General features: G+C 40.0%; 1 protein-coding gene across 2 annotated transcripts; it reads right to left on the minus strand.

The window, feature by feature from the left end:
* Positions 1-19,134, minus strand: TM6SF1 (transmembrane 6 superfamily member 1; the record flags this gene model as incomplete). Of its 2 annotated transcripts, XM_079540709.1 has the most annotated exons (10): positions 1-273; positions 5,432-5,551; positions 6,529-6,621; positions 8,670-8,774; positions 13,111-13,232; positions 14,204-14,286; positions 15,156-15,259; positions 16,214-16,311; positions 17,282-17,385; positions 19,043-19,134. In XM_079540709.1, the coding sequence occupies 10 exons, from the start codon at positions 19,132-19,134 to the stop codon at positions 82-84; spliced, it is 1,113 nt and encodes a 370-aa protein (XP_079396835.1). In that variant the 3' UTR covers positions 1-81. The 2 variants fall into 2 exon arrangements, with proteins under 2 accessions (XP_079396835.1, XP_079396836.1); XM_079540710.1 differs by lacking the exon at positions 6,529-6,621.
* Positions 19,135-27,486: the final 8,352 nt, after the last annotated feature.

Raw genomic sequence — 27,486 nt, forward strand, 5'->3', positions numbered from 1 at the left:
TTGGGTTCCGTCTGAGCAAGTTCCATTACATCCAAACCCAATTACATACACAGCCAAAAAGAGGAGCTGAAAACAGTTGTGCTATTCTGTTTTTTCTTCTTCTTTCGCCTTCATAAAAAACTCGGGCTTGTGGACACACCTGTAAGCCAGCAGCTGGGGAAGAATCCCATACATTATGTTCAATATCAGAAAAAACTGTTTTGCTTCTTCAGGGACTCTGTAGATGTAAGGAGTTCGGGCATGAAGAGAAGCACCAATATGGGAAAACTGAGCCTGTGGTGTGTATATAATGTGCATATTGGGGAAAAAAAGAAAAAAAGAAGGTAAAGTTTATGAACATTTTGGAAATGTTTGGACAGCATATTCCGCATACAAGTATGCATCTCCTGTGACAATTTCCCTTTTATTCCTCAATTATCCTTCATATGTTTGTATGGCAGTGAGAGGAAATTCACTCTGAACTAAGGTCATTCATAACTCAGTACAGAGAAGAAAGGGAGCTATCAGTGTCATGGCAGGGGGTGATTTTGTGGACACAGCACTGATCTTTACATTAGGTATAGGATTTCACCCTCAGTTATGGATGATTATTCATGCACCAGGCTCTGTAATCCTTCCCCAGGCAAACAGCCACCAAGCCGTGCATCGCTGCCCGGTGCTGCGCTGGGTCTCAGCCCAGAGGCGAGGGTGGGACCTGCAGCCACGTACCATCGTGTTTGGCATCAGCGATCAGCAGTCAGACATTCTAAATAAAGTCAGAGAATAAAATCTGGAAGCCGTGTTAGTTTCTGTTCCGTTGGTTTTTGTTTCGGTTTTTGTTGTTTTTCGCTTGTTTTTAATTTAATCTTATAGATTCAAACCCCAGAACTCCTGATGATTTCAGAAAATATTGGTAAAGTTGGCCTTCGGTCTGGGGGCAGTTCTGAAGCATAGGTTAAATTCACACGGAAGGTTATAAGCAAAGGCAAGCTTGTTGAGCTGGAGCATATTTTTAGCATAAACAAACACTTAAAGATAGAAGTGTCAGAGTAGTTACTGTCTTTTGTCTCCATCTGTTACCTGCTATTTCAAGCAACAGCTTGAAGTTCATGTTAACTATCATGTGTCCAATCTTATTTAATTACTTTGTAGTGAGTGAGATCTGAGGAGATGAACATCAATTTAATCTTAAGCAGAGCGGGAGAAAGGGACAGCAGGATTTTAGTAGTGCAGAGGAGTAAACGATGGCCAAATGGCACCTCTACTTGGGCTTCAGCAGGAGTTGTTTTGGACTCACGAAGGACTGATTCTGTCCATGGTTGTTAGCAAAGCAGGAAGTGAAACAGTGCAGGTGCTTTAATACACATCTCTCTGGCAAAGGGTTGGACTGACAACGTACATCAAAACAGAAAGGAAACCTGGATTTCAGGAGATTATAACCACCTCCACGTAAGAGGGAGCACTGATGTAGCAAACCAGAGGCAAGAAATAGGGCAATCAAAAAAATCAAGTGCACACTTCAGCAGAGTGCTGCCTAGTATGTTTCTGTAAATAACTTTTACACAGTAAAGAGATGTTGAGGAGCACACTATCAGCAGCTTGTTTCTGTCAGCTGGATAATTCAGTCACCTCTTGCTGCCCGTTTGCTCTCAGCTGTTTCAGATGAGAGCTGCCTTTGGCACCTGTGTGCACTTGCTCAGATACCTGCTGCCTCTCTTCACAGTGGGAACCTTTCTGCAGGCAGTGAAGAATCAGGAGCAAACACCATTCATTATACAAGGTAATGGTTTGCAAAGAAAATATGCAATCACGACCATCGGGCTTTTTGTAGGAGGTTTGGTGCTGTCCGATGTTCACCTAAAGCTTTCCAGGGCATCTCAGAACTGCTTAGGGGGAACAAGATGTTAAGCTATGTGCCTCTTGCAAGGGTCTCCTGTCTCCAGAAGTGGCCCAGCTATGTGTAACAGTGAGATCACAAACTTGGCAGAAGGAGCTGTAACTCCTCAAACCCCTAGGATGCCTTAGAAGATCTTAGCCTTACTGTGTGATTTGTGTCTCTTACAAGAGCTGGAGCACATTGGTGAGCTTTCACTGCTATAGAAAATTGAAACATTTGTCTGCTTTTTTTTTTTTTTCTCTCTGTAACCCATGAAGATTTTCACTAGCTAGTGAATGCACTATATAATTATTATTTATTAGACTTGTTTTGTCTGTGTAATGCTTTTTTCTTTGCATTACCAAGGAAGCCATTGAGGTCTGTTAAAGTCAATTTTTTTTTTCAAGTTTGATTTACCTTCATGTAGACTGTGTTAGGCTTTTAATCTTCTATCTTTCCATGACTGTACTCAGCTTCTGTTTTTCTGGTTGGTTTGGGTTTTTAGTCTTGGTGGGAGGAGGAAAGAGAATGCTTTAAAGCAGGTCTCTCGTTTGCCAGTAGCCTAATCGTGCTCTGACTTCAAGTGCCCAATCCATTTCTTTAGAAAGGTAAGAGCTGTTAGTCATTCCAGATCATTGTGCCAGTTGTGCACTAGGCTGGTATTTCAGTAAGTGAGGGCAACCTTGAGTCTGCTGTGATCATATCCTCCCAGTGAATAAACCAATCCTTGGTGCTTTCTGCCATTGAACCTTCAAGTGGAGAATTTTGAGAATCAGAACTTGGCTGAGAAATCAACCAGATAATGTGCTACAGGTTAACTTCTCAGGTAGCCTCTTCTGTTTAATAAACATGTGGCCTTTGTTAATCTTGGAGCCTTGACAGTGTGCTGGTGGGGCCATTCCACAATCACTGGAAGAAGACTGGTGCTGGGTTTGGCACTGCTCAGTGTGACAGCTGTAATTTACATTTCCTGCTACACATTAGTCTCCTTGTCAGTATGAAGTAGTTTGGGTTGTTTACAATATTTTTTGTCTGTAGCATTACTGTAGTTGTTGGGTTTTGTTACCCTGCAGACAAGAAAGTCCTCCAGCCAGGGGAAAAGAGCATGGAGAAAGGTTCCTTCTAATACAGATTAAAATCAAATAAAAAAATTATAACTGATTTTGGAAGGGATTGGATCAGATCTTATGTACCTAAGGAAAGTCATCAAATGGAATGGGGAGAGAGTAACCTAGAAAAATATGTTCCTTTGCTTTAGTTCTCCTGCAGATCTGAGACACTGCAGAAAGAAGCCACCAAAAACTGCAGAATTGAGGAGAGCAGATCTATGGAGGAGTAAAGAAAAACTTTCTATATTTTGGACAGTATAGAGAAATATGCTGCAAAAAACTGGTGAGACAGTTGGTACCTACTGGTTGTGGGCAGCAGGGGTATGGCTCTTAAATTGCTTCACATGTAGCTCACTTGCGTAGGTGAACACCAATTTTTTCAAGTTCACGGAGAGTATGCAAACTGTAATCATCAAAGTTCTGGTACTTTGGTGCTTTGACATTTAAAGAGCTCTTCCTTCAACTTCAGAATGTTTAAGAGTTACAACCTGTTCTTGAAGTCTGAATGCCAGGAATAACCATTTAACTGAGAGTGATGTGTAATTCTGAAGCAATAAATACAGAGAGGAATGGTTATTTTTGTGTGTGAAAGGGCAGGCACTTTGAGAGGGTCTTCGTTTGGATGCATCATGTGGCATTTTGAGACTTGTTTTTTTTTTTGCAAAAAGTATATATTTCCTAATGATAGGAATAAAAACAACTGAGATGCCGACATCTGACATCTGTAGGAGCAGTGTTCGTTCCTGGGGTCAATGCCCCATTTCTGTCACTAGTTGTTTACCTTTTTTTTGGACCTTTGCTCATGATAGAAGGCAAAATCCAATTCAGTACTGCATTTTGATCATCAGTTGCAAGTTTTTTAACCTAAGGCAAACCCAAAAATGTGTTGTATCCCTCCGAGTAACAAAAAAACCCTCTAGAAAGGTGCCTTTGGTCCATTATGTCACATTTTTCTTCCTCAGTTGCTCAATGTTCACAAAGTCAAATCAAGTAAATCTTTTTCTGTTGTGTGATGACTGAAGTTCATTCTGCTGTGCATTGCAGTTAGAAGTACAAAAAAACCCAAATATCCCAAAGGAAATGTGGGGAGTGTACAGCAACATAAGTTCCCTTTATCAATTAGATTTTGTCAACCCACGAAGTTTTGTACATAGCACAAGCTTCAAAGATTAAAATGGGAAATTCTGAGTAAAAAATACCACTTCAGAAAGATTTCTCTTAAAAAACAAAACCAGATCCCCTCCAGTCTGAGGGTCTGAGTTTGTAGGTAGGTTTGTGACAGTCAGCATACTTTGACTTCTGGTTTATTTCACAAAGGGCTCAATAATCATTGAAGAAGCAGTTCTTAACCTGCCAGCTTGGGGAATTCATGAAACCTGAGCAATCTGTCAGTAGAGAAATGTTCCCAATGCTGCCTTGCTTACCTTAGCTAGCTTGTGCTTTTTTTAAGTTAGATTGTGCCAAACACAGTTGTATATTTTTTTATATCTTTTGGATAATGTTTGTCAGATTCTGTTTTGATACAATTTGGTGATTCAAGATCATCTATAAATTGTTGGATAAAAAAGTCATTCTCTGTGATACCAGCTGACAAATGAAAAGTAAGCTGTCACTCCCTCCATCCTGAGTGGGCAGTTAAGCTGGACTGCAGTTCGTACCCATGAATGTTATCTCTGCAACAGGGAACAAAGTGTTTGTTTGTGTTTGTCTAATAACAGTACTTGATTTACCCTTACTGCTGTGTCTCAATGTTTTCATTATTGTTAAAGCACTGAGTGCATATTTTCCTGTGTTGTCTGGATACTCAGAATACATTTCCTGCATACAGTACAAATTATTTGTCATTGTCTCAGCTGTGAATGTTTATCTGTATGGCATGATAGGTAGTTTATTACTGCTTGTCAGTTTCTTTTTCTTTTGGTCAGTCTTACAGCCACCAGCACTAAGAGCTGTTTAAGAGAACCCAAACAATGAGTTCAGTATGATCACTAGCATGCCTCTGGCAACAGGAGTGTGTCTTAATGTCACTGTCTGTTCACTGTGACTAGTAGCTCCTTGTTCCACTTGTGCTTTTCAGACCACTGATCTGGCAATACACATTATGGGAACATTGTTACTGTTTTGTTGGAGCTGTATGTTTTTTCACATGACCCAGTGCTGGCACTTTGGGACAGGTTTCTTTCATAGTCTCAGCTAAAGAATGCATGGCGCTCAATAAGGTTTGCATTTTCCCGATTGAATGATTCAGTAGAAAGAGAAAAGTCTACCAAGGCAAGAAAGCAGTCAAATATAAAATAAGCTTGAGTCTCCATTCCCTCAAGTTAGTTTTGCACAGATACGAAAGATGATTTGTGTTAATATGGAATAAAACCGACATGGCAAGGTCAAGCCCTGCTCTCCTTACATATTCCATAGTTCTCTACTTATTAACTAGATATTCAAGAGTGAATATTTTATGGAGAAATACCTGAGCTAGTCCTCCAGCATGTATAAGGGTTAAATCAGGCATCCAGGAACAACCAGGCACCAGTAGGCCATACAAAGCAATCACGTAGTATGGCACGGAGTAGAACATATATGCCAGCATCTGCATTTTAAACACAAATATTAGTTCCTTTGCAATATGAGGGAGGTACATTAAAAGTTAGCCAGCTGTTGACTGTAGAATTGAGATTATTCAAAACTTTGTATCTAAAACCTCTTTGAGAAAAGAGGATGCTGTTGACTGGATCCATACACCCCCAGGCCCCAACCAGTATCAATGGCTGTTGTCTCTTTGCCTGATCCAAATCCTCTTTATCCCAGGACATGTTTTCCCTCATCATACTGCTTGCCATCCTGAGACCATGCCAATAAGCATGGCTTGTCCTAACTCAGCATCCAGTACATCCACTGGATGCTATTCAGAGTCCATTTCTCAAGCTCCATAGTGCTTTCTGTTTTGGAGTGAAATATATTGAAGTGTGAAATGTATTGAATATACTGAATACCCCTTTTTCCAGAAAGTATAGGTCACTGTCTGAATGGTGAGTCTTCTTATCACTTCAGGACCTGTCCTTATAAGCAGCAGACAGGGTTGCAAAAGAATGGCAACTTTGCAAATATTACAAAACTGAAGCAAATGTGCATTTAAATAGGTTTGGCAGGAGGCATTGTGGTTGAAGGAGCATGTCATTGGTGACAGAAGCACAACATGAGCTTAAGGAACCTAGTTCTGCACCTCTTTTTGCTCCGCTATTCCAGACTGAAGGTCTGCTTTGTCCATCTAAGAGAATAATGATTATAAAAAGCATGCGGATCTATCTCATGAAATATATTTAAAAAAGCCTGAGTAATTAGGATGTGTAACTCCAGGTAACAGATCTGAATCAAGGTTAAGTTTATCACAATGAAGAACTGGTATCCTGGAAGGCTGTTTAGTAGGAAATACAAAATACCGTTTAACTTGCCATAAACAAATACTTTCCTTCTTGATCTTGTCATCTGTGTAACCCGTGGCGTCATCTTTGTGCCAGGTAACAAATCACTTCGTAACACTGTACGCTTTCACAGTCAATGCTTTACCTGAAGCTTAGGATAGGCAGCAGGATCTTTTATATAAGGCTCGTGCAGTTGAATATATAGCCGGCAGAGTTCAGCAGGGCAATCCAGAGCAATCTAAGAAGAATTTTTAAAACTTCCCGTGAACAAAGGACTTTCTCTAAACCTGTTACCAGCCCTAAGGCTCTAGGAGTGGGCTGAAGTACTGCTTCCTATGAGACTTGCTTAGCATCTGTTCCAAAGGTGATTCCTTTAATCATCAATTTAAAAAGGGGAAACAAAAAAAAGCCTGAAATGCAGTCTCCTCTCATGCTGCTCAGGGAGGTGCTGAGGAAATGCTCACAGCATACTTGAAAAATTTTGGCTGGAAGAGAATTCAATCACTTGGCTGTGCTAGTAAAAAATATAACAATTATTGATTTGGTCTGACAGCCAGACTTTAATCCCAGTGAATGGGCTTTTGAATGGAAAATTGCTCAAGGAGTGTGAGGAAACTTCTGGTTAAGCACTCAAGTTTAGGATAGCAAGCTACAGGTGTAGTCCAAGAAAAGATTTGCAATGTGGCAAAGTAGCAGTGGAGAGCAATGCAGATTCCAAAGACAAGTGTAAACTAAAAACAATAATAATGATTTTTAAAGGGAGTAGCAGAGAGAAGTGGATTTTACATTCCTGTAGAGCGAACAAAGTTCCCAATAAACAAGATCCAGTTCCACAAGGAATGACTTCTCACAGGATCCTTAAAACACCTTCTACAAAAAAATAACTATTCTAAAAGGAGTAAGCAATCTCTATCAAGAGCTGCCTCAGTAAGACTTGTAGCAAGGCATTATTAACACATAGTCACCAGCAGGGCTAAACGTGACTTTTGCACAACCGAATATTATGTGTATTTGTTGTGTGACTTTGGCAAGGAATAGGAAGATTTACAAGAAATGGATATTCCTCCCCATTCTTTTCCAATATGAGCATCCAAGAAGGTCTGGGTGTGTTCTAATATATTACATTTCTGAGCACTTTCATAAAATCATGGCTACTGCAGCTACATGGAGATGTTTGGTGGATCTCTGTATGTAGAAGAAAGGCCAGTAAGCTGTTCCTGTTTTGGTTATGTAAAACTATATGGAAATGACCACGTACTATAAAGAAAAAATAAAAAATCAGCAAGTTATTCCTCATAGGAAATGAAGTGGGACTACAGACTAAAGTTAGATGCTAGAGCATGAGAGAATACTTCCCACAGCAAAACTGTAGGTGAAATAGCAGATCAGCCAGCACAAGTAGTGCTCTGAAGTAGCATTGTACATAAGAAATGAAGTGATCTGCAACAAGTTAAAAGGGGAAAAAAAAGGGGGAAGAAGGGGGGGGGGTTGTGAGGCAAGTTTTTGGAGAAACAGCAGAAGATGAGTGTAATTGAGGAGCAGAACTACAGCAGGGCAATCTGCAGTAGGTCTAAGATGCTTAAACATCTGAACTTTGAGACTGAATGATACACAAATTCCTTTCTGCTTAAGACAGAAGGCGTTTTCTTTACTAACAACTGGATTGACCTACTACTGAATTTATCTACTTCAACAAGCATTTTCAACATTGACTCATTCCTTCTGAAATTTTAATTCAATCAAGTGTGCTTAAAACAAACACAGAGACCAAATCATATTTGGTAAGTAGAAACAGCATAAGTTTTTTTTTTGTTTGGGGGTTCAGTGTTTTGGGAGTTTTTTGTGTGCTTTTTTTTTCTCTCCAACATAGTATAAATTAATTTTGTTTCCTATATAATTTCAATGAAGTATCTGTTTATAAAAACAGAGACTTAATTTAGTTGGCTTACCTCAATGTTTTTGAACATAAATGCAACTCTAAATCACTCAAAACAATTTTGTTCCATTGATCTGCACCTGGGATCCTATGTACTCCCAAAATTGTGTGCAATTTCTTCTGAAAAACACACTTTACATATGGTAAAATGGAGAAACAAAGAACCAATAATTATCCTAAATTTCAGTTTATGTATCTAAGGCCTATTCCAATCTTGATAATGAAGGAATTTTCCTTGACTGAAATGTACACATTTTTTCCACACAGTTGCAAAAGTATCTTTTAGAAAAACAAGTTTAACATTTTGACTGAAAAGGAAAGGCTGTAATATTGAAATATCTTCAACTTACCATGCCCCTGAATATGCAAAACCCCGCTGCCAGAACGAGATACGCAGCTAACATTAAATCCATTGGTCGCCTTAAGAGTCCTTTCTTCTGAACTTCCTGAACCACCTGCAATGCACAACACGTTTAATACATCCCAGCTCTGCCTGACATGTAATTAGCTCCAGATCATTCACTACAAGAAGGTTCAAGCAGTGAAACATTGTGATAGAAGCAGTTCACAGTTGTTACCTTATTTTTCCACTAATTTCAGGGACTGAAAGATTTCTGCATCTGAAAAGGAGACCTTGGACTTGACAGCGTGCAGTCAGGAAAGCTAGTCTGAATAAACTCTAGAAATGGATGGATCCAACTGAAGCCATTTCAATATGGATTAGTTAACTTTCAAAGCAACTTAAATAATGGTACTTTAACCCTGAACTCACATCAATCTTTAAAGCAGTATTACAAACTTCCTTTAAAGTTGCATCTGTTGTTAATTTAAATGTAGAAAAGCTTTAGAAGCATTGGTTTATTATCTCAAACATTTGAAACTGAATCTAAGGACTGTTTGGAGGGACAGCAAAATGAGAGCTCATCTCATCAGTGACAGTGAATGCTTATTTTCAGCAGCCTGTGATGCTACTGAAATTAAAGGAACGTGGATAAAAGAAAAACATTTCTGTGGTCTCTGCTGAGATCAGTGAACAAATACTATATCCAGATACGTAATGCAGAAATAGCTTCAGAGCAGGATCCCCTATAGCCCACCATGTGTGCCTGTAAGAGCTGATGGCTCTGTGTTACCAAAAGCTGTTTGGAAATCTAACTAGGAGGATGACATGGAGGAACAAGAGTGACTGCTTGGCCTACTTGGTAGAACATATTAGACTCATGGAAACCATTCTGGGTACAGTTTCAGCACTGCGTACTGACGGACAACATGGTAAGCACATCAGAGTATCTTTGTAGTTCAGGGGGAGAACTTCCCCATTTATATGTGTTAGTCATTTCCTCTTCCTTTTTATTTGCCATGTGTTGGCATGCACACAGCAAAAAGAAAAATCTGATCTCCTTCCTGTCTTATACTTGTGGAATTGTCTCCAAAGGCACAAAACAATAATTAGGATGTAGAGGCACAGTTAAAAGCACTTGAGATTACAATAAAAGCCCTAAAGAAGGAGAACTAATTTGCAAGCTCAGTTCCTGGGCAAGGACTGTAAGATCTGCACTGTAGTTTAACAAAAATAAGGCCGTTTGATACTCAAGCTCTAAGAAAGGGACGGCCTATTTATTTTATTTTATTTTTTAATCTTTTTCAGGAAAAAAAACCTGTTGCTTTGCAGTATTTGAAGAACTTTTATAAATGTTGCTGCGCTTAAATACATGCAAATAATGTATATATATTCTAACATTTATTCGAGAGAGAGACAAAGACTTCCCAGGGCTGTCGAGTTAAATCATCATCGGATATAAACTACTACATGGACGTTCCACTTAGTCTAAGTATGAAGCATACACACATTTCCATATATATTTATATGCATCACTCCCTCATGTCAAAAGGTACATTACTGAATGTATATATTCACTGTGATCACAAAACTACAACAAATTTTGGTGCAGTACTAGTTTGTGAAACGGCCAAGGTGCAGAAATGAATGCACCTTTTTTCTTTATGTCTACACTAAGCAAAATAGAAATGAAAAGCTTAAGAAGGGGGAAAGATGCACTTTACTGTCAGAGCTAAGCTGCACAGTAACTTTGCCCTATGCTTCTTTTTACACAGAAGAATCACATCAGCACATGCTGAAATGAATGAGGCGCTAAGCACAGCGGCCTGGCAGAGATAACCTGCTACAGGTCTCCTACTTACTGCAAACAAAACTGACCTCTGCACGGGTCCTGCCAACACTGCTGTTTCTTTTGTGTGGTGAGGAAATGTGCAGGCACATGGAGCATTTTCTCTCGCGTCCAGGAAAAGGAATTTTCCATAACCTCTGAGGGGCTCCTTGCATGCTCAGATTTAAGGAACAGGAATAATCTTATGAGCTGTCTGTAGAAGTCAGTCCCTCCAGAATTCATGTACAAATCTGACTTTATGTGTTTTAATTTTGTAAATGAATTTTAAATTACATTAACCTGTTCCCTGAGCTGATACACTTAGAGATAACCTGCTGGGCTTTGTAAAAAAAAGCATGGCACAGTTTGCTTTGATTCTAAGTGAGGGCGTAATTCTTCTCCTTTCCTATGCACCTCTTCTATTAAAAAACACCCAACATTTGATTATCTCCTTGAGTTTTGTTGCTTTGCTTTTGTTTGGGTTTTATTTATTAATTCATTTGTTTAACTTAAAGGTTTATCCTAGCCTTATAGCAATGAGTATTTTGGCCCCAGAATTGCATCTGTTGCTTCCACGTAAGTTCTTCTCCATATTTGCTCTATCACACTTAAAGTCATTATTAAAGTTTCTATCTAAACCTATACTGACTGCATGATAGCTGAAGCTGTTCAATCTTTCAGCTAATTGTAATTGATCTTTTGAAAGATCCTATTTCCAGGATTTACAATGATTATTTAAACTGATTAGCAGTAGCATTATACACAATTATTTCCTGGAAACAACACTCACTTTAGAGCTGAGAAAGTTTTATTAAAATAATAGCAATTTTGTTATGGCTTGAAGGTATTTTAAATTATACTGTTAATGGACCGAGATACAAATTTCCAGTTGTAATCCTTGGATACAGAGGATAAAATAGCTGTGAACAGAAAACGAGTTCTGAAAACGAAGTGGCTGGGCAAGGCTTGATGGCCCTGGTGAAAGGAATGAAGACTCTTTTTTTCTTTATGGTCTTCTAAGGAAAGGAAGTTCAGCTTCCCAAGAAAGGATTCACTTACAAGTGCACCGTCAAACTTTCAGCTCACAGGCTTCTAATTCAGTCTCTTTTTGAAAGAAAATTTAGAAAGTGAGTTTCCCTGGCATATGTACCAGTACCAAATCTAAGTAAGTGGTTGAACTCCTTGTGAGCGCTGGAGACGTGGCTGTATTTCAGCAAATAAACAACCCATCACATATTTACTACTACAGCAATTTCTGCAGTGTTTTCTTTGCTGGGAAAACAAACTGAAACCTTCACCAATTCTTCATGCAAAGAATGTTCTCACTAATACATTCAACAAAAGTCAATGCTACATTTAACTACACTTAACTTCTTCTAACAGATAAGCTTCTGGCTGATAATTACTGACAAGTTCAAGTAAATCAGCTCAGACTTCCACAATATGGGACGTGGTTTCCTGCAAGATCATACGGGAGAGTAGAAGGGAGTTTGGCACATACACTTTCCCTGATTTTTACCTTTAAGAAGGATGTGCCCCAAAAGCGAGGCACAGCCCATAGCTTATCTTCAAACTTCAGGAGATACGAAAGTCTGTCTACGCTCCTCTTCCTCACCTAAGATTCATCATGTGTGGATGGATGGCTGAATGTTCTCTTCCATACATTTCTGCAATATTTTTCAGTGCGTCATCTGCTGTTATTCTACTCCCTAGAATGTGCTCCTACTAGCTATGGAATAGTAATTCTTTTCATCTGTGTCTTTATTTTCAGCTATAGAATGAAGCTGACAGGGACTTGAGAGCTCTTGAGATGCAAAAATATTACTTGGTTATATTACAATATATTACATTGTATTATATTTACATTATATTTATTGCTGTGGCAATAAACTGGCTTGCAAATGGCAACAAAGAGTTAAATGTCTGTTCAGTGCATTCTATTACAGGGTTGTTTTATTTTGTTTGTTTTTAGTAAGACAGTGCATAAGCCATTATTCCATTATTTTATTGCTCAGTTATATTATTACAGACCAGCTATTAAATTCAATGGCAACAGCCTAACCAGCTTGTAAGTAAAGATGATTTTTACAATCTTCTTTGAAAACGTAAAGTGTAGAAACAATTAGTGAGTAATAATTGAACAATTAATATTACCTCTACAATCTAATATTGCAGAATACACACACACACATGCAAAAAAGGAAGGAAATGTTTAAATTACATAAAGTCTGTAAGTCTTCTACGGAAGAATATTTTTCTGTAGAAGGTCTCTAAGGATTTTGTGGCACCTTATGACATTGGTATATTTTAATGTTTCCATCAGTTGAGGAATTGAAACAGTCAAAAGCTGAATAAATAGAGGGAAGTAACAACATTACCTTTAAAAATGAGTCCTTTGCTTTAAATAGGAGAGAATTTTGCTATTCCTTTATCCCACCTTAATGATATGTTCTTGTAGTACAGGTATATTTACAGTGTCTACACAGCCTGGCAGCAATTGTCGTAACAGTGAACAATTATAAAGCATTCCTCTGCCACAGAGGGGCCTGGAAAACTCCATACAGACAATAGGCATATTTGAGTTTTTCTAACAGTAACCAACGCTTAAATACAATAATATTACCTTGACTGGAGTATCAGGTGTTGCTGAAGGTTGATTATAAATTCGGAACCCAGCCCATATGGGAAGGCAAATATATGGTACACTCAAGAAAAAAGCAGGACACACTTTTGTTCCGTATTTTCCTGTTAGAACAAAATGATCATAAGGTACTTGAAAAATCTGTAAGCTGTGCTGAATACTATGTATCTAATATCAAACCGGAAGCAGCTATGGTAGTGTAGACATAAAACACTGGAAGCTGCTGTGAAAGCAAAGCAGATCTTGAAAATCTGGTACTCAAACAGTGCAAGGCACGGTGAGACTGAACCTATCAGCCAGGAAGGCATGTCAGAAATGAGAGAAATTGTCCTTTTTTGGAGAGGACAAGAAACCACATCAGTGACTCTGTGCTAGGTAATCCTACAGGAATAGAGGGCTGTGAACTCTCCTAGTGGAACTTACTTCAAATAGAGACTATGCTTTGGAGAAAGAAAAAAAAAGGAAAAAAAAAAAGAAATTTGCCTATTTTTTAAGATCTGGTATTTTGTGGTTTTTCAACATCCTGAAAGTGGGGACACTTTAAGGCACCATGCACCAGAAAGACATTATGTGAATACTTAAATTACAATTCTAATCTCTAGCAGTTATGCAATGATTTATCTTAATCAAAAAATGTTCAATTTTGAAAACTGAATAACTTCCAGGTTTCATTTTGTTAAAGGTAATCTGGATGACCCTAATGCTGCTTGAAAGTCATAATATTAATTAGTAATTTTCTGCAAAATAAGTTTGATATTATTTACTTGGAGACAAGTACTGTATCCCTACTAAAATTAAACCTAATTTGGATGAAATCTTATGGGCATAGCAAAATACAATATTTTTATTTTTCCTTGAGAATGTGAATCAAAACAATTTCTTTTCATATTTCATATTTAAATTTTGAAATATTCTGTCTCTGTTATTGATAGTCCTAAAATTTGTCTTTCACTTCATTATAAACAGGAAGACTTGGAAGACTTAGATTTAAGACTGCAGCAAAGCAGAAATAACCTATTGCTGAATTTTGAAAACGTTTCACAGGAGAAATTTAGTTAAATAATTACATCCTTACCTACAATGTTTCCAGGCATAAAGACAATGATGCTCATGAAAATGGAACCCAACCAGTAAAGGCCAATGGTTCTATAGCTTTGTCTGTTAAAAATTAAAAATAAAAAATGTATAAATACAAAAACATCATTTTTGCACTATCCCTAAAAATCCACTACCCCCAAATCATCTTCAAATGTTATGATTGGTGTGGTTGTGTCCTAGTAAGCAAATATTTAAGATCTGTACCACAAGACAGCACTGGATTCTTGTTTCGAGGTGGGAATTTAGAATACTACACTCCTGTCTGAGCAGGCTATTGAATGAATAGTACAGGATCTGCTCATACTTAGTTGTCTGTCATTATGTTTCACACATCTGAAGGCTGACTGTGTGATTTTGCATGTCATATGTACGCAAATACGATAAAATAATAATTATTTATTAATTAACTGAATTCCAGTGTTGCTCCTATTGCCAGTGTGTGTACATTAGCCTCTGGATTCAAGAGTTTATCTTCTCAAACCTTCTTCAACAGAAATAAAGAAAAGAACTTGTAGAAAGGGCTGCTGCCTGCTAAGCAAGTGATTCTCTCCAAAATGGAGAGAGTATATCATAATGCTAAACTATACAGTACTCTAACTGTAAATATGCTAATGGGGGCAAGATATCTCATGGTTTTAATGTGTGTTCTTTTGCTTTTAACTAGCATAAAGCACACAGATGGACTGTGCTCAGGGTGAAGGAGAGAAACCATAGATCAATGGATTTGTTGGTCTTACAAAGCTGAGAGAAAAGGCAACTTGAAGAAGGTACAGTTCCTGAAAGTAATGACGTTTCAGTAGTGTTGCTTTAGCCTATGACATGAAACAGTCCTGAAAGAACAATCTAAATGCTACATAGAAAAGAAAGCCCTTCGTGGGTTAAATGAGAACACAAGCAAAGTAAGTATTATACAAATCAGAATGACTTACTCCCAAGCAATAGCTGCCACCATCAAAAGATACATCAGATAATGAGCAGAGCCATCCCAATAGCAGATCACATGGCCATATGCAGTGTTCAGATATGGTTCACCCTAGGGAAAAGTTGTTTTAAAAATCATGCAATGATTCAAGAAAGAATAATCAATTAATAAAGAACAGCAGGAAACGATTTGATAAAAGTAACTGATGATCATACAGTTCAGCAGCACACTTTTCGACTGTTAATAAAGATGTTTCCAAGCACAAACCTGATTTAGTAAGGATCAAGTGTAATGAAATCAGTTCTATGGTTACAGAACAGAGTGCAAGATGAAGGGAAATCTCCTGCATGTGATCATCATCACTGCTCTGCTATATTGCCGTATTTCAGTGTTAAAAGAAACAAAACAAAGACACATTTAACAAGTAACAAAGATACACCTGTCAACCTAGAGATCAACAGCAGTGCTGGACATGTTAATGATGCCAACAGGTAACTTTGTAGGCCCCAACTCGTTCCACACTAAAGCTCATGGAATCTTTTCAGTGACTTCAGTGACTTTGAGAGGAAGATCTTACTGAGCTATTTTTGGTGGATGTTGCTAATCAGCAGCCAACAGATTCTGCTGAGTAGGTGTTTGGCACCATCGTTTTGTTAACTCTACTTCAATTCCAAGTATGAAAGTAACTGGGCAAAAGCAAAGGAACGGTTATTATTATTTCCTTCTTGGTAAAACGTTTAGATATGGCAGCACCCATCCACCCCATGTGTTGACTATGGTTTTCAGCAACTGTTTTCCATCCATATAATGGCCATATAAGTTAATACAGAACAGTATTACTTTAATTAAATAAGGTTGGAGTTGAAAGGGATGTTAATTTTCCAAATGAGTCAGTGATTTCAAGTCAATGACAGTTTTGCCAATAACAACAATTAAACAGGTCAGTGACCAAATTTAAGAAGGTCCTGTTGAACATGTAAGAGACTTTTTTTTTGTGGCAAATACTGGAACAAGTTATTCACAGTGAAGATTTTATTTATATTTGTAAGCCAAGCAGTCCTTTACCTCTCTCAAGTAATGAGTCATGAATCCATCAATAATTCCATCTTGTTCCAGCCCAATTATTAGATTCACTACACTGGTAAAGGCAAATACAGCATAAACTGTAAGAAGACAGAAGAAAATAAATTAAAAATAAATAAATAAAAATAAAATTTAGAAATGTATAAAGACTTGAAATCATGCAGTCACCTCACAATCTAATAAACACAGTCAAGCAGAGATCCACTGAACTATACATATCTATTTTGAGTCACAGATATTTAACATACATATGATGTGACAATTTCACATCATTTTTCACATAGTTTCACATAGTTTTTCAATAGTTAGTAACTCAGGAAGTTCTTAGAAGGTTTTTCAAAGGAATGTGAAATCCCATGGAGCTGTAGGCACAGCCCCCGTGAATCTCTGTGGAAAAATCAGCATTTCCAGAAGGCCAAGTATGCTTTCAAAGATCTTAGTCATAAAGTGACCTTGATTGTCGCTACCTCCTGAAAAGGGATAGGACAAAAAAAAAAAAAAAAAAGAAAATGTAACTTGCCATTTTTGAAGGAGAATGCCATTAGCACATTAGCATTTGCCCCTGCAGTCCATGGGAGACCTATCCAGCAAGGCCGAGTGGCATTCAGAGTCGCTCATCTGAGACAGAAAACTTACTTATGTTAGGCTTTTTATTTCCTTTGACATCTGTGGGAATTGAGAGTTCTAACCTCAAAACACTGCAGGACAGATGCCTACAAGTTGTAATAAGGAGGAAGACAGAGGATAAATACACGAAGTTTATGTGCTGCTTCACCTACAGTCCAATGTTGCAAAATTTTCAGCTTAGAAAAAAATGGGCCAGCCAAAGACACAGCTGCAGTGTTTTTGCTCCAAGGTAATCTAAAAGTAAGGTTTCCTTTCAGAAAGTAATCGATATCTCCATGCTTTGATGGCAAAGTGTAAAAATAGAAATGTATAGAATGAGTTCTGAAGCCACGGTTAAATTCTAAAGCTGAAACAATCACTATATATTATCCTTCACAAAAATCGATACGTTCTGAATTTAGCTCCCATGTTAACAGGACATACCATAAAACAGCGGATCTTTTGGTGGTTTTCTTTTGACAAGAACACGAGCCAACAAAGCAATAAAAACCAGGACCAGTAATCCAACTGCAACAATTGACCAGGAACTGTAAAAGAGAAGTGGGGGTTAAAAGAAAAACAGGAAAAGAGGCAGAATTACATTTATTCAGTTTTTTTTATCAGCTGTTCTCAAATGACAGGCCTACTCTCACATGTATATACTCTTAAAGTAATTGTTTTTAATACAGAAAAGATTGTTCTAAAAGTCCATTTCATAGACTGTCATAGGGTTCATTTTGTAGTTTTGCATGATTTATGGGCCTGTCTTTTTACATGTGATTATCTAAAAAAAGAAAATACAAAAATAGATAGATAAACAAAATGTCCAGTAGTCAAGATTTGTCTGACTAAAATCAGTTTCCATACTGCTGTCTGCAAAAATAAATAGAAATGATGGAAAATGCAAAGGCCAATGAGACATGAAAGTCATGAATGCAGAGATTTCAAGGCCAAAAATAGGATCATTAAGGACATTAAGTCTGACCTCAGCAATCATTTACCTAACCTAGAAACTACGTATTTACAAGTAAAGCACATTACTTCTGCAGCTAAGAGCAGCAGTGTGGAGCACCTGTGATGGATCTAATTTCCAGTTTTGGAAGTGCTACGGAAGAGCCCTCAGTCCCCATAAAGCAGCACTGCTTGAGGTGATGCAGGAATGCAGGAATCAGCTCTTTGGCAGTAACACAGGTGGGCTCTGCAGGGCAGAGCTTTCCTCTGAGATACTGGGGGCTCTAATGCTGCTGTGTGAGCTGTTTGTAGAAAGGAGTACCAAAATCTTCAGCAGAAACCCCAGGAAAAGGTGCATTAAGAAAATGTGTTTGTGGTTTAAATCCCTGTATGTGCAATTGATTCTGTGAAGACTCTCTTCTCAGTCCTCAGTTTTGTGCTTGTGCACAGAGGAGAAAAAAATAAAAAGAGAGAAAAGTTAGGTAAACTCCAGAAGCACCAGCTAAAAATTTTTGGCATGTGATTATATACAGAGTGCCGCTATGTGTGTCCAGAAAACAGTGTATAAGCAAACAGTGCTGATTGTGGTGACTTCAGCCTTAGTGAAGCTTCATTTTAAATCACTGAAAAGAAGTGCAAGATAACCATTTTGGAATATACACCCGGATGCTTCCTGAACCGTGGTGGGTGCTCCCAGCCTGCTGGCTTGCTTCATGGCTTCAGTCTTCTGCCGCTCCGCTCCACCAGTGATGGATTTCTTCATGCCATTACAGCCGCTACTACCACAACAACTCTGCGCTGTGGTTTATCAATTTGAAACAAACATTGGCACCGTATCACATAAGTCAGCACTTCTCCAGCAGCGAGAAACCAAGAGAAATAATTAGGTTATGAGCCAGGAGGAGGCAAATGAGGAAGGAACGGAGGCAGTAAAGCCTTACAAACACGGGGCAGATATCCGTGCAGTGCAGCAAAGTAGCAAAACACGCGTGGCTGTGTGCTCAGCAGGATGCCGGGCTGCGCCCGCTGCCGTCCCTCGAGGGGGCGCCGTGCTGCGGGGCCGCTCGCATCGCTGCCGGGGCGGCTCTGCCCCGCTCTGCCCTCGCTCCGCCGGCCCGGCCCGCTCAGTCCCGCGGCCGCAGCCGCCCTCTCTCCCCGTGCCGCCGCTAAAAATACCCTCCGGGCTGCCCCTCGCCTCGGCTCCCCTCACCTCAGCCTCCCGCTTCCCCTCCCGCCCTCCGCCGCCCGCCTCACCTGCCGCCGGCCGCCAGGCAGTTGAAGAGGTACGTGACGGGGATGGCGGTGAGGGAGAGGACGAAGACGCCGGTGGCCGCCGAGGCGCTCATCCCGCGGCGAGAGGCGGCGGCCTCTCAGCGAGAGCCGCGCATCGTCCGCGCCGCCGCCCCTCAGCGCCTCCCGCCCCGCCGAGGGCCGCGCTCACGCGCCCGCCGCCCGCCCCACCGCCCGGCACCTCGGGCCGCCCCCTCCCGCCCCGCCGCCTCGGAAACCGGAGCCGCCCGTTGTTCCCCGGCGCTGGCGGCTGGGCGGAGGGAGCCCCGTCGGAAGGGCCGGCGCGAGAGGCCGCGGTGTAGCGGCGTCGGAGCCCCGGCGCGCGGGAACGCCGAGTGCCGGCACCGAGGGGATCCGGGCTGAGGGCCGGCCGGTGCAGGTCCGTGTCAGGCACGCAGCTACATCTCTGCTATCTGCGTTAGGATTTAGCTGAGTTTCTAACGAGGACATCGAGATTTTATACGTTTCGATACAGGAGAACCGCGCTCCCAGAATCCGGTGAGCGCTCAAACCGCGGTCGGTGGTGAGAGAGAAGCGTCCCGTGCTGCGCGTAGCGCAGCGTGTAGCGTAACTTTGTACGGGCATCCCGCACCGCTCCGCGCCGCTCCGTCCCGCCACGCGGCGTTCACCACAAGTGGTGCAGAGAAGGACAGCCCAGGGCCCTGTCCATCAGGAAGAGGATTTGCTGCAGCGTACGAATGCTCCCAGTAAATACCTGAGGAGTTAGCACCAGATAGAGGAAAGAACCGTTTAATGTGTGGGGCAAAGCTGTGAAGGAATTTTCAGTCATCTTCTGGAACGGATTTTTGGCTCTGAGAAGTGAAGGCTCTGATTCTTTTACACTAAGATAAGGAAAAACAGAAGTCCAGTCTTAGGATGTCTGTCATTTTGTATGTTTACATTCAGCAGACCATTTTACGTGACCATCTTTTAGAGGAAGGAACATGGTGGCCCACAATGTGTCTGTGCTGTATGCATTACACGCAAGCTGTTGTATGGTTATTTCAAGTGAGAAAGGTCTAATGTCTGTCCAAAGGAACAGGAATGGGTTAAACTAAACAAACGATCTGGTAAAAACATGATGCAACTCCTAAAAGTAATTTAGTCCACCCTAGTGTCAAAATTGCCTTTGGATGAGTCAGGGCTAAATTTATCACCTCCAAATGCCTACCTTTCAATGCACAGCCGGTTTACTTCTCAAGCTCTCAAATCTATAGGCTGCTCAGTCCTGTGCAGCTGCCACTGTGCAGTCTCAAGATTCACGTCTCAAACTTCATTCCTGTGTCCTTACAGTCAAATGCTATGTGGGAAACTTCTTCCTTAGCACTCTGCCAGCATATTCCAGCACTGATTTGCCCAGTGATTGCTTATCAGGTCCTATTTCAGCTTGAGTAAGAACTGTCAGAGCAAATTGGGCATGGCAGACTAACAACAAATTGCCTATCGAGGGGTTCACTGCTTGAATCTATTGTGTTGAGATCAACTTTTCAGGAAAAAAAAATCATTATGAGTGTCTGAAAGGAGAAAAGGCCCATGAAAGGGAATGTTTGAAATGATTGTTCTCAGGAGCATGTTTTCTCCTTACTTTCTTATCTCTCACCATGTACAGGAGGAGGTACTGAGCCTTCCTGCTCCCTTGTTCCTTTCCAATTTGGACAGAGGAACCCCCATGTCCATCTCTAACTGCACTGACGATGTGGATTCCAGTATTCAAAACTTTCCACTACATAAATCTTAATTTCTAGTAGCTACAGATCTTTCTAATTCTGCTTTTGCTTCTCCATGCCAAAATATCCTGGCTTCTATTTCAGCCTTTATAAAGAAAATAACAACTCAAGCATTCTTGTTTCAGTAGCTCTTGCAAAGCAAAGCCACCAAACTGATCTTGTCCTCCAACAGCAGCATCCAAAACCATTCTGTCGAGCAGAAGGTTAAGCATGGGACCTTGCCTTTTATCTTTTCAAAAAAGAAGAAATCTGTCATTTTGAGTAAACTGTAGTGTACTTTTTATTTTTTCATTTATTTATTCCTCTTTGTAAATTCTAGACCCAAATTCTAGAAACAAGTGGGCAAAAATTTGTTCAGCTAATCCAGTCTGTAACCACTGGCCAACTTCTCCATCAGCAAATATTTCAAAATTTGTCATTTTGTCAAAGATTAAGCCAAAAAGCAAGCTGTCTTACTGAGTGAACACCGTCAGCTTAAAAGCAAGCATCCTCAAAATCTACCAGTTGAATTTCTTAAAAGCTGAAAGTATTGTTGTGGGGAAGAAGTAGAAAGACCTTTCAAATCTACATAACACCACTTGCACCAGAAGAGCAATGTAAAAATGAAGTAGGTGTAGGAAGCCTTTAACAACATAATCACTGATAAGCATTTTACAAGAAAAGGGTGCTGATATGCTGCTGTCACCAGAATAAGTGTGACTTCTCAGCTTCATGTCACATCATCAATTATATTCATATATTGATATTGCAAAAGCATCTTTTTTTCATAGTTTTTCTTGAATGTTATAAATGGTACCAACTTCATAAGGGTGCCATCATGCAACTTTTCAACTATCTAGCAATATCAGATGTCAGTTTAAGATTGAAAAACAAGCATATGCCACTTAAACAGTAGTGAAGGGCAGGAAAACAAAATGGATTAACAAAACCATGAAAATTTGGACTCATGCAGAAATTGTCCCAGAATCATGTTTATTGATAACACAATTCCTAGGGTTCTGGTCTTGTGTTTCACCTGAAAGACAAGCTCTTAAGCTGCACAGTGTAAAAAATGATGATCCTTCACCACACTCTAATGTTTCCATGTCAGAAATCATAAGACTTTTGTCTAGATGATCATTTTTAGATAGGTAGCTCAACTCTTTCTCAAATGACCAGTACAAGCCTCATTCCACGTGAAGAATTCCTCACTGGGAATCTCTGTCCTTAGCAACAAACCAGATCCAGATGTGTGGCCATCAGACTGGCAGTTCTTAAACCACAAGTGATGTGCTGAGAACAATGCCAGCTTCTTGATTAGACCATTACTGGCTCAGGAATCATTTATAACACAAAAGATGTTTCTCCTCATCCTGTCTACTAAATGGCAGCAGATCAGTCTTGTTCTCAGCACTTAGAAGGCATTTGTAAGCATGCCAGCAAAAGAATACTGTGGACTTAAATATGCCTGTTCAGTAATGTTCAGCTTCAAAATAGGAGACTAACAGACCACTTGGTTTTTGTGTCTACTCTTAGTCTGGGAAACAGCTCTTACATTTCATAACTGCCTCCAACATCACAACAAATTGGAGGGCTTAACATTATATTGAGACACGGCTAATTGTATCTTGAATCAAAGTAAGGACATTAATCTATACAAATACAAGTAGGGTGAACCTTAAGCAAGCACATGAAGATCAATTCAGGGATTAAGAGACTATTTATAGATCATGGAAGCATTGCTCATGTGTTCACATACAGCTCTGCCAAGCAGCAAACTTTCATTGCATTATGATGCCAGCTGCAAAATACCATCCCAGTGCAAAACAACTTGTGTCACTCAATTTCACTGAACTAAGATGGCAGATTCTTCAGAGTATATTCCCTTTATTTGCAAATAAGTTTTGAAGGCAGTAGAAGTCAGTAACCAACTGACCAGGTAAAGATGAATTAAAAGATGAATTAAAAGCTTCATGATTGGGGCTTTTGTTTTATTTATTCATTTGCTGGGGGGCAGCTTAAACCACATATAACAGCAACCCCTTGACAGCTTTAAATCCAACCCATTTTATTTGTGAATTTCTTGCTAGTTGAGGGCATAAGACCTAATAAATAATGTTGTACTGTAACTCACAGACTGCAAGGCTCACCAGAGGCAATACAATGTAGTTCATATGGTATGCACTGGGTGTCAGGAGGGCACCTGCTAATGATCTGCTGAGGATTTGGGGGAATTCCCCAGCAACAATCACACTACCAAAGAAACAAGCCAAGAGAAGGTAGTCATTAGCGTGCATTTCACTTACAAAACTGGAATATTGGTACCAAAATCATGGAGCTTCTTTTTGTATTACAGCCTGTCTCCTCAGCAATGAATAATCTCAGAAAAAGAGACATTTCAGAACAAAATTAGTAGGCAGTAAAAGAGAGTATGTATGCCAGTTATACTATTTGACTTAAACTGCAAGGGGCAAGAGTGCGGCTTCTCAGTAAGAATCTTGTTAATCATGTGGAAATCAAAATGCTAGCTGAACACCTTGTTAGAAGGGGAGGAGATGTGTCCTCTGTCTGAAGTAATGTCGTGCCTTGACAGATTGCAGACATTTAGCAGCGACTGAAAAGCAAATAGTTTCACAAAATATTCACTGTTCAATTGTAAAGATATCTTGGTAGGAAGTAGTAAGTAAAAACAAAGGTTTTTCTCGCATTTGCTTCTCCAACTACGCAGTAACAGAGTCTATTGTTTAAAGAGTAATTGTTTAAAAATATGTCAAAGTGTAACATTTTTATAGGGCCTGCCGTGTCAGTGTTGGAAATGCTATTTCAAATAGGTATGTGGTGAGAGAATCTTCTAAGCCCTAATTAATTGGTTTCATAAAGCGTTTTCAGATAAACAATGTGAAGAATGCTATTTCTTGTATATCTTTGAAACATGTAAGTGTGCACAATGAAAACTGAAAGAGCTACCTCCGCAGCTGGAGTGACTCAAAATTTCCATGATGTTTGTGCCAGTCGTACACACAGTATTCTAACTTAGGATTCTGGAAATGTATTCTCAGGAATATATTTATTAGCAGGAATTAGCAAGAATCACTTGTAGAAACGATATGGCAAAGAATTATAAATTTGAAAGCAATCTGTGAAAGTTGTATTATTGTCAGCTTTAGATTACAATAAATTTTCTAATAGAGGAAAAGACATCAGCTGCTCTTATTTTGGACTTTTAATCAACATTATATAGGCACTATAAAAGACATTAAAAAAAAATAAAATCCTTGCCCTTAGTAGGGCAGCAATGTAAGACTGAATTTCTTGCATGGATCCAGTTCTCCAAAACTGCAAGGTCACATTACCTGTACACTCCAATTGAAACAGCGCAGGTTGATGCACACCAGAAAGAAAACAGTAACAACCACAATAAAAAGATCAAGGAGATAACTTTATTGTTATTATTTGAGAGCATTTTTGCTATGAATTTACATATTTGAATAATTTTAATGCTAATACTAATTCAGTTATGGAAATGTATGTCTGACATTCACAGCAGTAGTATGAATCAGATGTAAGAGATTTTAAGAATGTAATTGAGCATGGAAAAGAAAAGCTGTTAAATTGTCCTAACAAGGAAGTTTAATTAGAAACAAATCAATTATTTACTCTGAATTCTTTTTCCTCCCAAAGCAGAGAAGAGATACTACCTACTTATGAGAACAATTGCTAGTCCCTGTAAAAATACGTGCCAGTGCAAAAACTCAGACTGTAACAACAAACTACATACATCATAGCAACAAACAAAAAGCTACTTAGAACATGCACAAATCTGAGTTCATGTGAGGAAAAGGAAAGGGAGGAGAATCGGAATAACCTCAGGAACAAACGATTGAAAACAGTGTGCTTTGTAACCCAAACCTTGCTGACGGATCTCACAGAACTGGCTGGGTTTAACTGGAAGGGCCTCTGGGCAAGTATTCCTGTCCCTGGGACCTCCGTGGCATCACAAGTATCTCAGAAATCCCTGCAGTTTGATCACCAAATCCTTCAGTTCTTCTTCAATACAAGTCAATTCAGCTTCTCCTCTATCCTCTTGCTGATGGGGAAAGGAATCTCAAAACAAAGTTTTACGAATTTCCATAGCAAAAAAGCCACAGCATGAACTAGCTCAGGCCATTACACAGACCTTGAAATTGTGTTGCTCAAAAGCATAAACACTCCCTGACCTTCTGTTTTGCTGGCTAGCGATCAGGACAACCTTCATTGCTATATAATACAATACTGTTGAGCTTTTGTCAGCTGTTAATTTGTAGCCATTCTGTTACATGAGATCAAACAAAAGCTTCTGCTAGGGCCAATTTGAACTGCTACAGTTAGATGATCTTTCCCCGTCAGTATTAATGCCTACTATATTTCCTAGATAAAAAACTGAGCATATTAAGAAGGCAAAGGAACAGGACAGCATTTTACTGGCAATCACATGTAAGTCCTTTTGGGAAAAGGATTTTTTGCAATTTTTTCTAATTTGACTGGTGAATATAATCCCATGACTTCACATTTAAAAATGGCTATGATCCATCAGATAATTGTACAGATAATGCCAAAGAAAAGCCAGCTGATTTTTAAAGAAGGAACATAGCATAAATATTACAAGGTGAAGCAAATGTTTGAGGCTTATTGTCTACATGTAGGGAAAAACAAGAAAAAAGCCACCTACAGCCATCCCCCCAAAAATCACAAGAAAATCTGTTGTTTAATATTCAATTAGCTCTCACTTTCAAAACTTTTTGAATTAGTCCATTTGCCTTTGATAGAATCTGATAGGTAGATAGCTATCAAGGTTGTAATTCTTCTTTCCTTTGTCTCAATTCCTGATTATTTTCCTTTTTTTTTTTTTTTTTTTTTTAAGACTCTAGATTTCTTTCATGCTATTTTCATTTCTGTTCCCTCATTTTTCAGTGTCAACTTTTTTATTCCTTTCTTAGGCTTTCTCATCTGTCTCATAAGTCTTTCTTAGTCTTTCCCTCTTGCATAGCTTTCTCTTCCTCTGATCGAGGCTGCCCCAACCATTATCCTTTTTGTTCATTAGCCTTTCCCTCTTTTCTCCTCAGCCCTCTTCCATATTAATTAGCTTTCTGTAGCATGCAGTGTATTACTGACATTGTTCATGACGTGTTCACATTTTCACAGACAAAGTTCTCTGTAAGCCAGGCAGTCACAAATGTTGGCTCCCACGTGACAAACCAACCTGTGAACGATCATAGAAAGATAGGAGAAAGATAACAGTGAAGAAAACTTACTAATGCCCAGGTCATCCCTCGACTGAAAAAAAAGTACTCGCAGACAATAATGTATCCATCCACATTGTCACCATCCTTTTTTCTTTTTTCCAGTTCCATGTCCCTCATCCTTTTTTTTTTTCCAGTTCCCATGACAACTGATTCATTTCATAAAAAGCTGGTACTTTATTCCCCTAAAACGAGCTCTCAAACCGGTCTCTTCAGGTTCCCCTGAATGTAACAGGTACATGGCAACGAAGCAGCAAGCTTCACAGCTTCCAGGATTTCCAGAGCCTCAGCTATTGGAGGGAATCTGGGCTTTGCCTCCTTGCCATTCCATGTGTGCCTTGAGGCAAGGAAAACACAAAGGTGCTAGTTTCGTTCTTCCAAGTCAGCAGCATGACTTTACTTTTAAATATAGCCTCTGTGCTACTTGCTGCTGTATGGTTGGTATACTATGTCTTCTTGTGCCCTTTATCCCATTTAAATCGCTTCCATCTTGCCTAAGGTTCCCTAAAATTCGTTCTGAGAAGCACACCGCATTTTCTTGGTCTCAGTTTTGTCCTAATAATAAACCTAAACGCAGAGAGGTGACATACTATACTCCTCTTTTAGCCACACGCTGCCATAAATGCTGACAAGTCAGGAGCTGTGACGAATACCTTTCAGCTCCATAATTTAAATTGCTGCTGTATTTACACCAAAGCTCCAGCAGATGGCAAAAAGATCCACCTTGTGTTTCTAAGGTCAGCGCCTGCTCTGATAGGACAACCGAGTCTTTCTTCTCGCTTTCGTACCTGAAGCCCACAAACGTATTAAATCAGTAACCTTGTTCTGTTTGTCAGAATTTGCCGAGTTAATTCACAACTTTGGGCCACTGCTGGACCGACGATGTTAAATACGATGGCCTCCGATGGAAATAAACGCACCCGACCATGTGCGTTGAGGCTGTTTGGCCTCATTTGCCTTTAAGATGTTCGATGCACACACCGAATCGATTGCTTTCATACATAAACTGCACAACGCACACACCCAACAGGCGTCCATATTTTAATGTTATTCCACAAATAGTTAAAAGAGGCGCCCATGCTTGTTTTGCCTGTTAATGCACCAAGGCAAATGTCCGCACCGCGGCACGGCACTCCCTCTCGCCTTCGCGGCCCAGCTCGGCCCTCCGGCGGGCAGCACACCGCCGCGGCACGCAGGGCAGCGCCCGCCCTCACCAAACCGCCTACGGACACAACCCTGCTCCCTCCCACCGCCCACACGCAGACATGGCCGCGCCCGCCAGGCGGGAACGGTTCCGTCGCGCGCTTGCGCAGAGAGGTCGCGGCGCATGCGCAGCGAGCTTCTGACGTCGCGGCGCGCGGCGGAGATGCTCGTGCCGCCGGCTGAGTGAGGGTTCGGCCCGGCGCGGCCCCTCAGGGCGGTG

The sequence above is a fragment of the Tetrao urogallus genome (assembly GCF_951394365.1).
Source record: "Tetrao urogallus genome assembly, chromosome: 11".
Classification (NCBI taxonomy): domain Eukaryota; kingdom Metazoa; phylum Chordata; class Aves; order Galliformes; family Phasianidae; genus Tetrao; species Tetrao urogallus.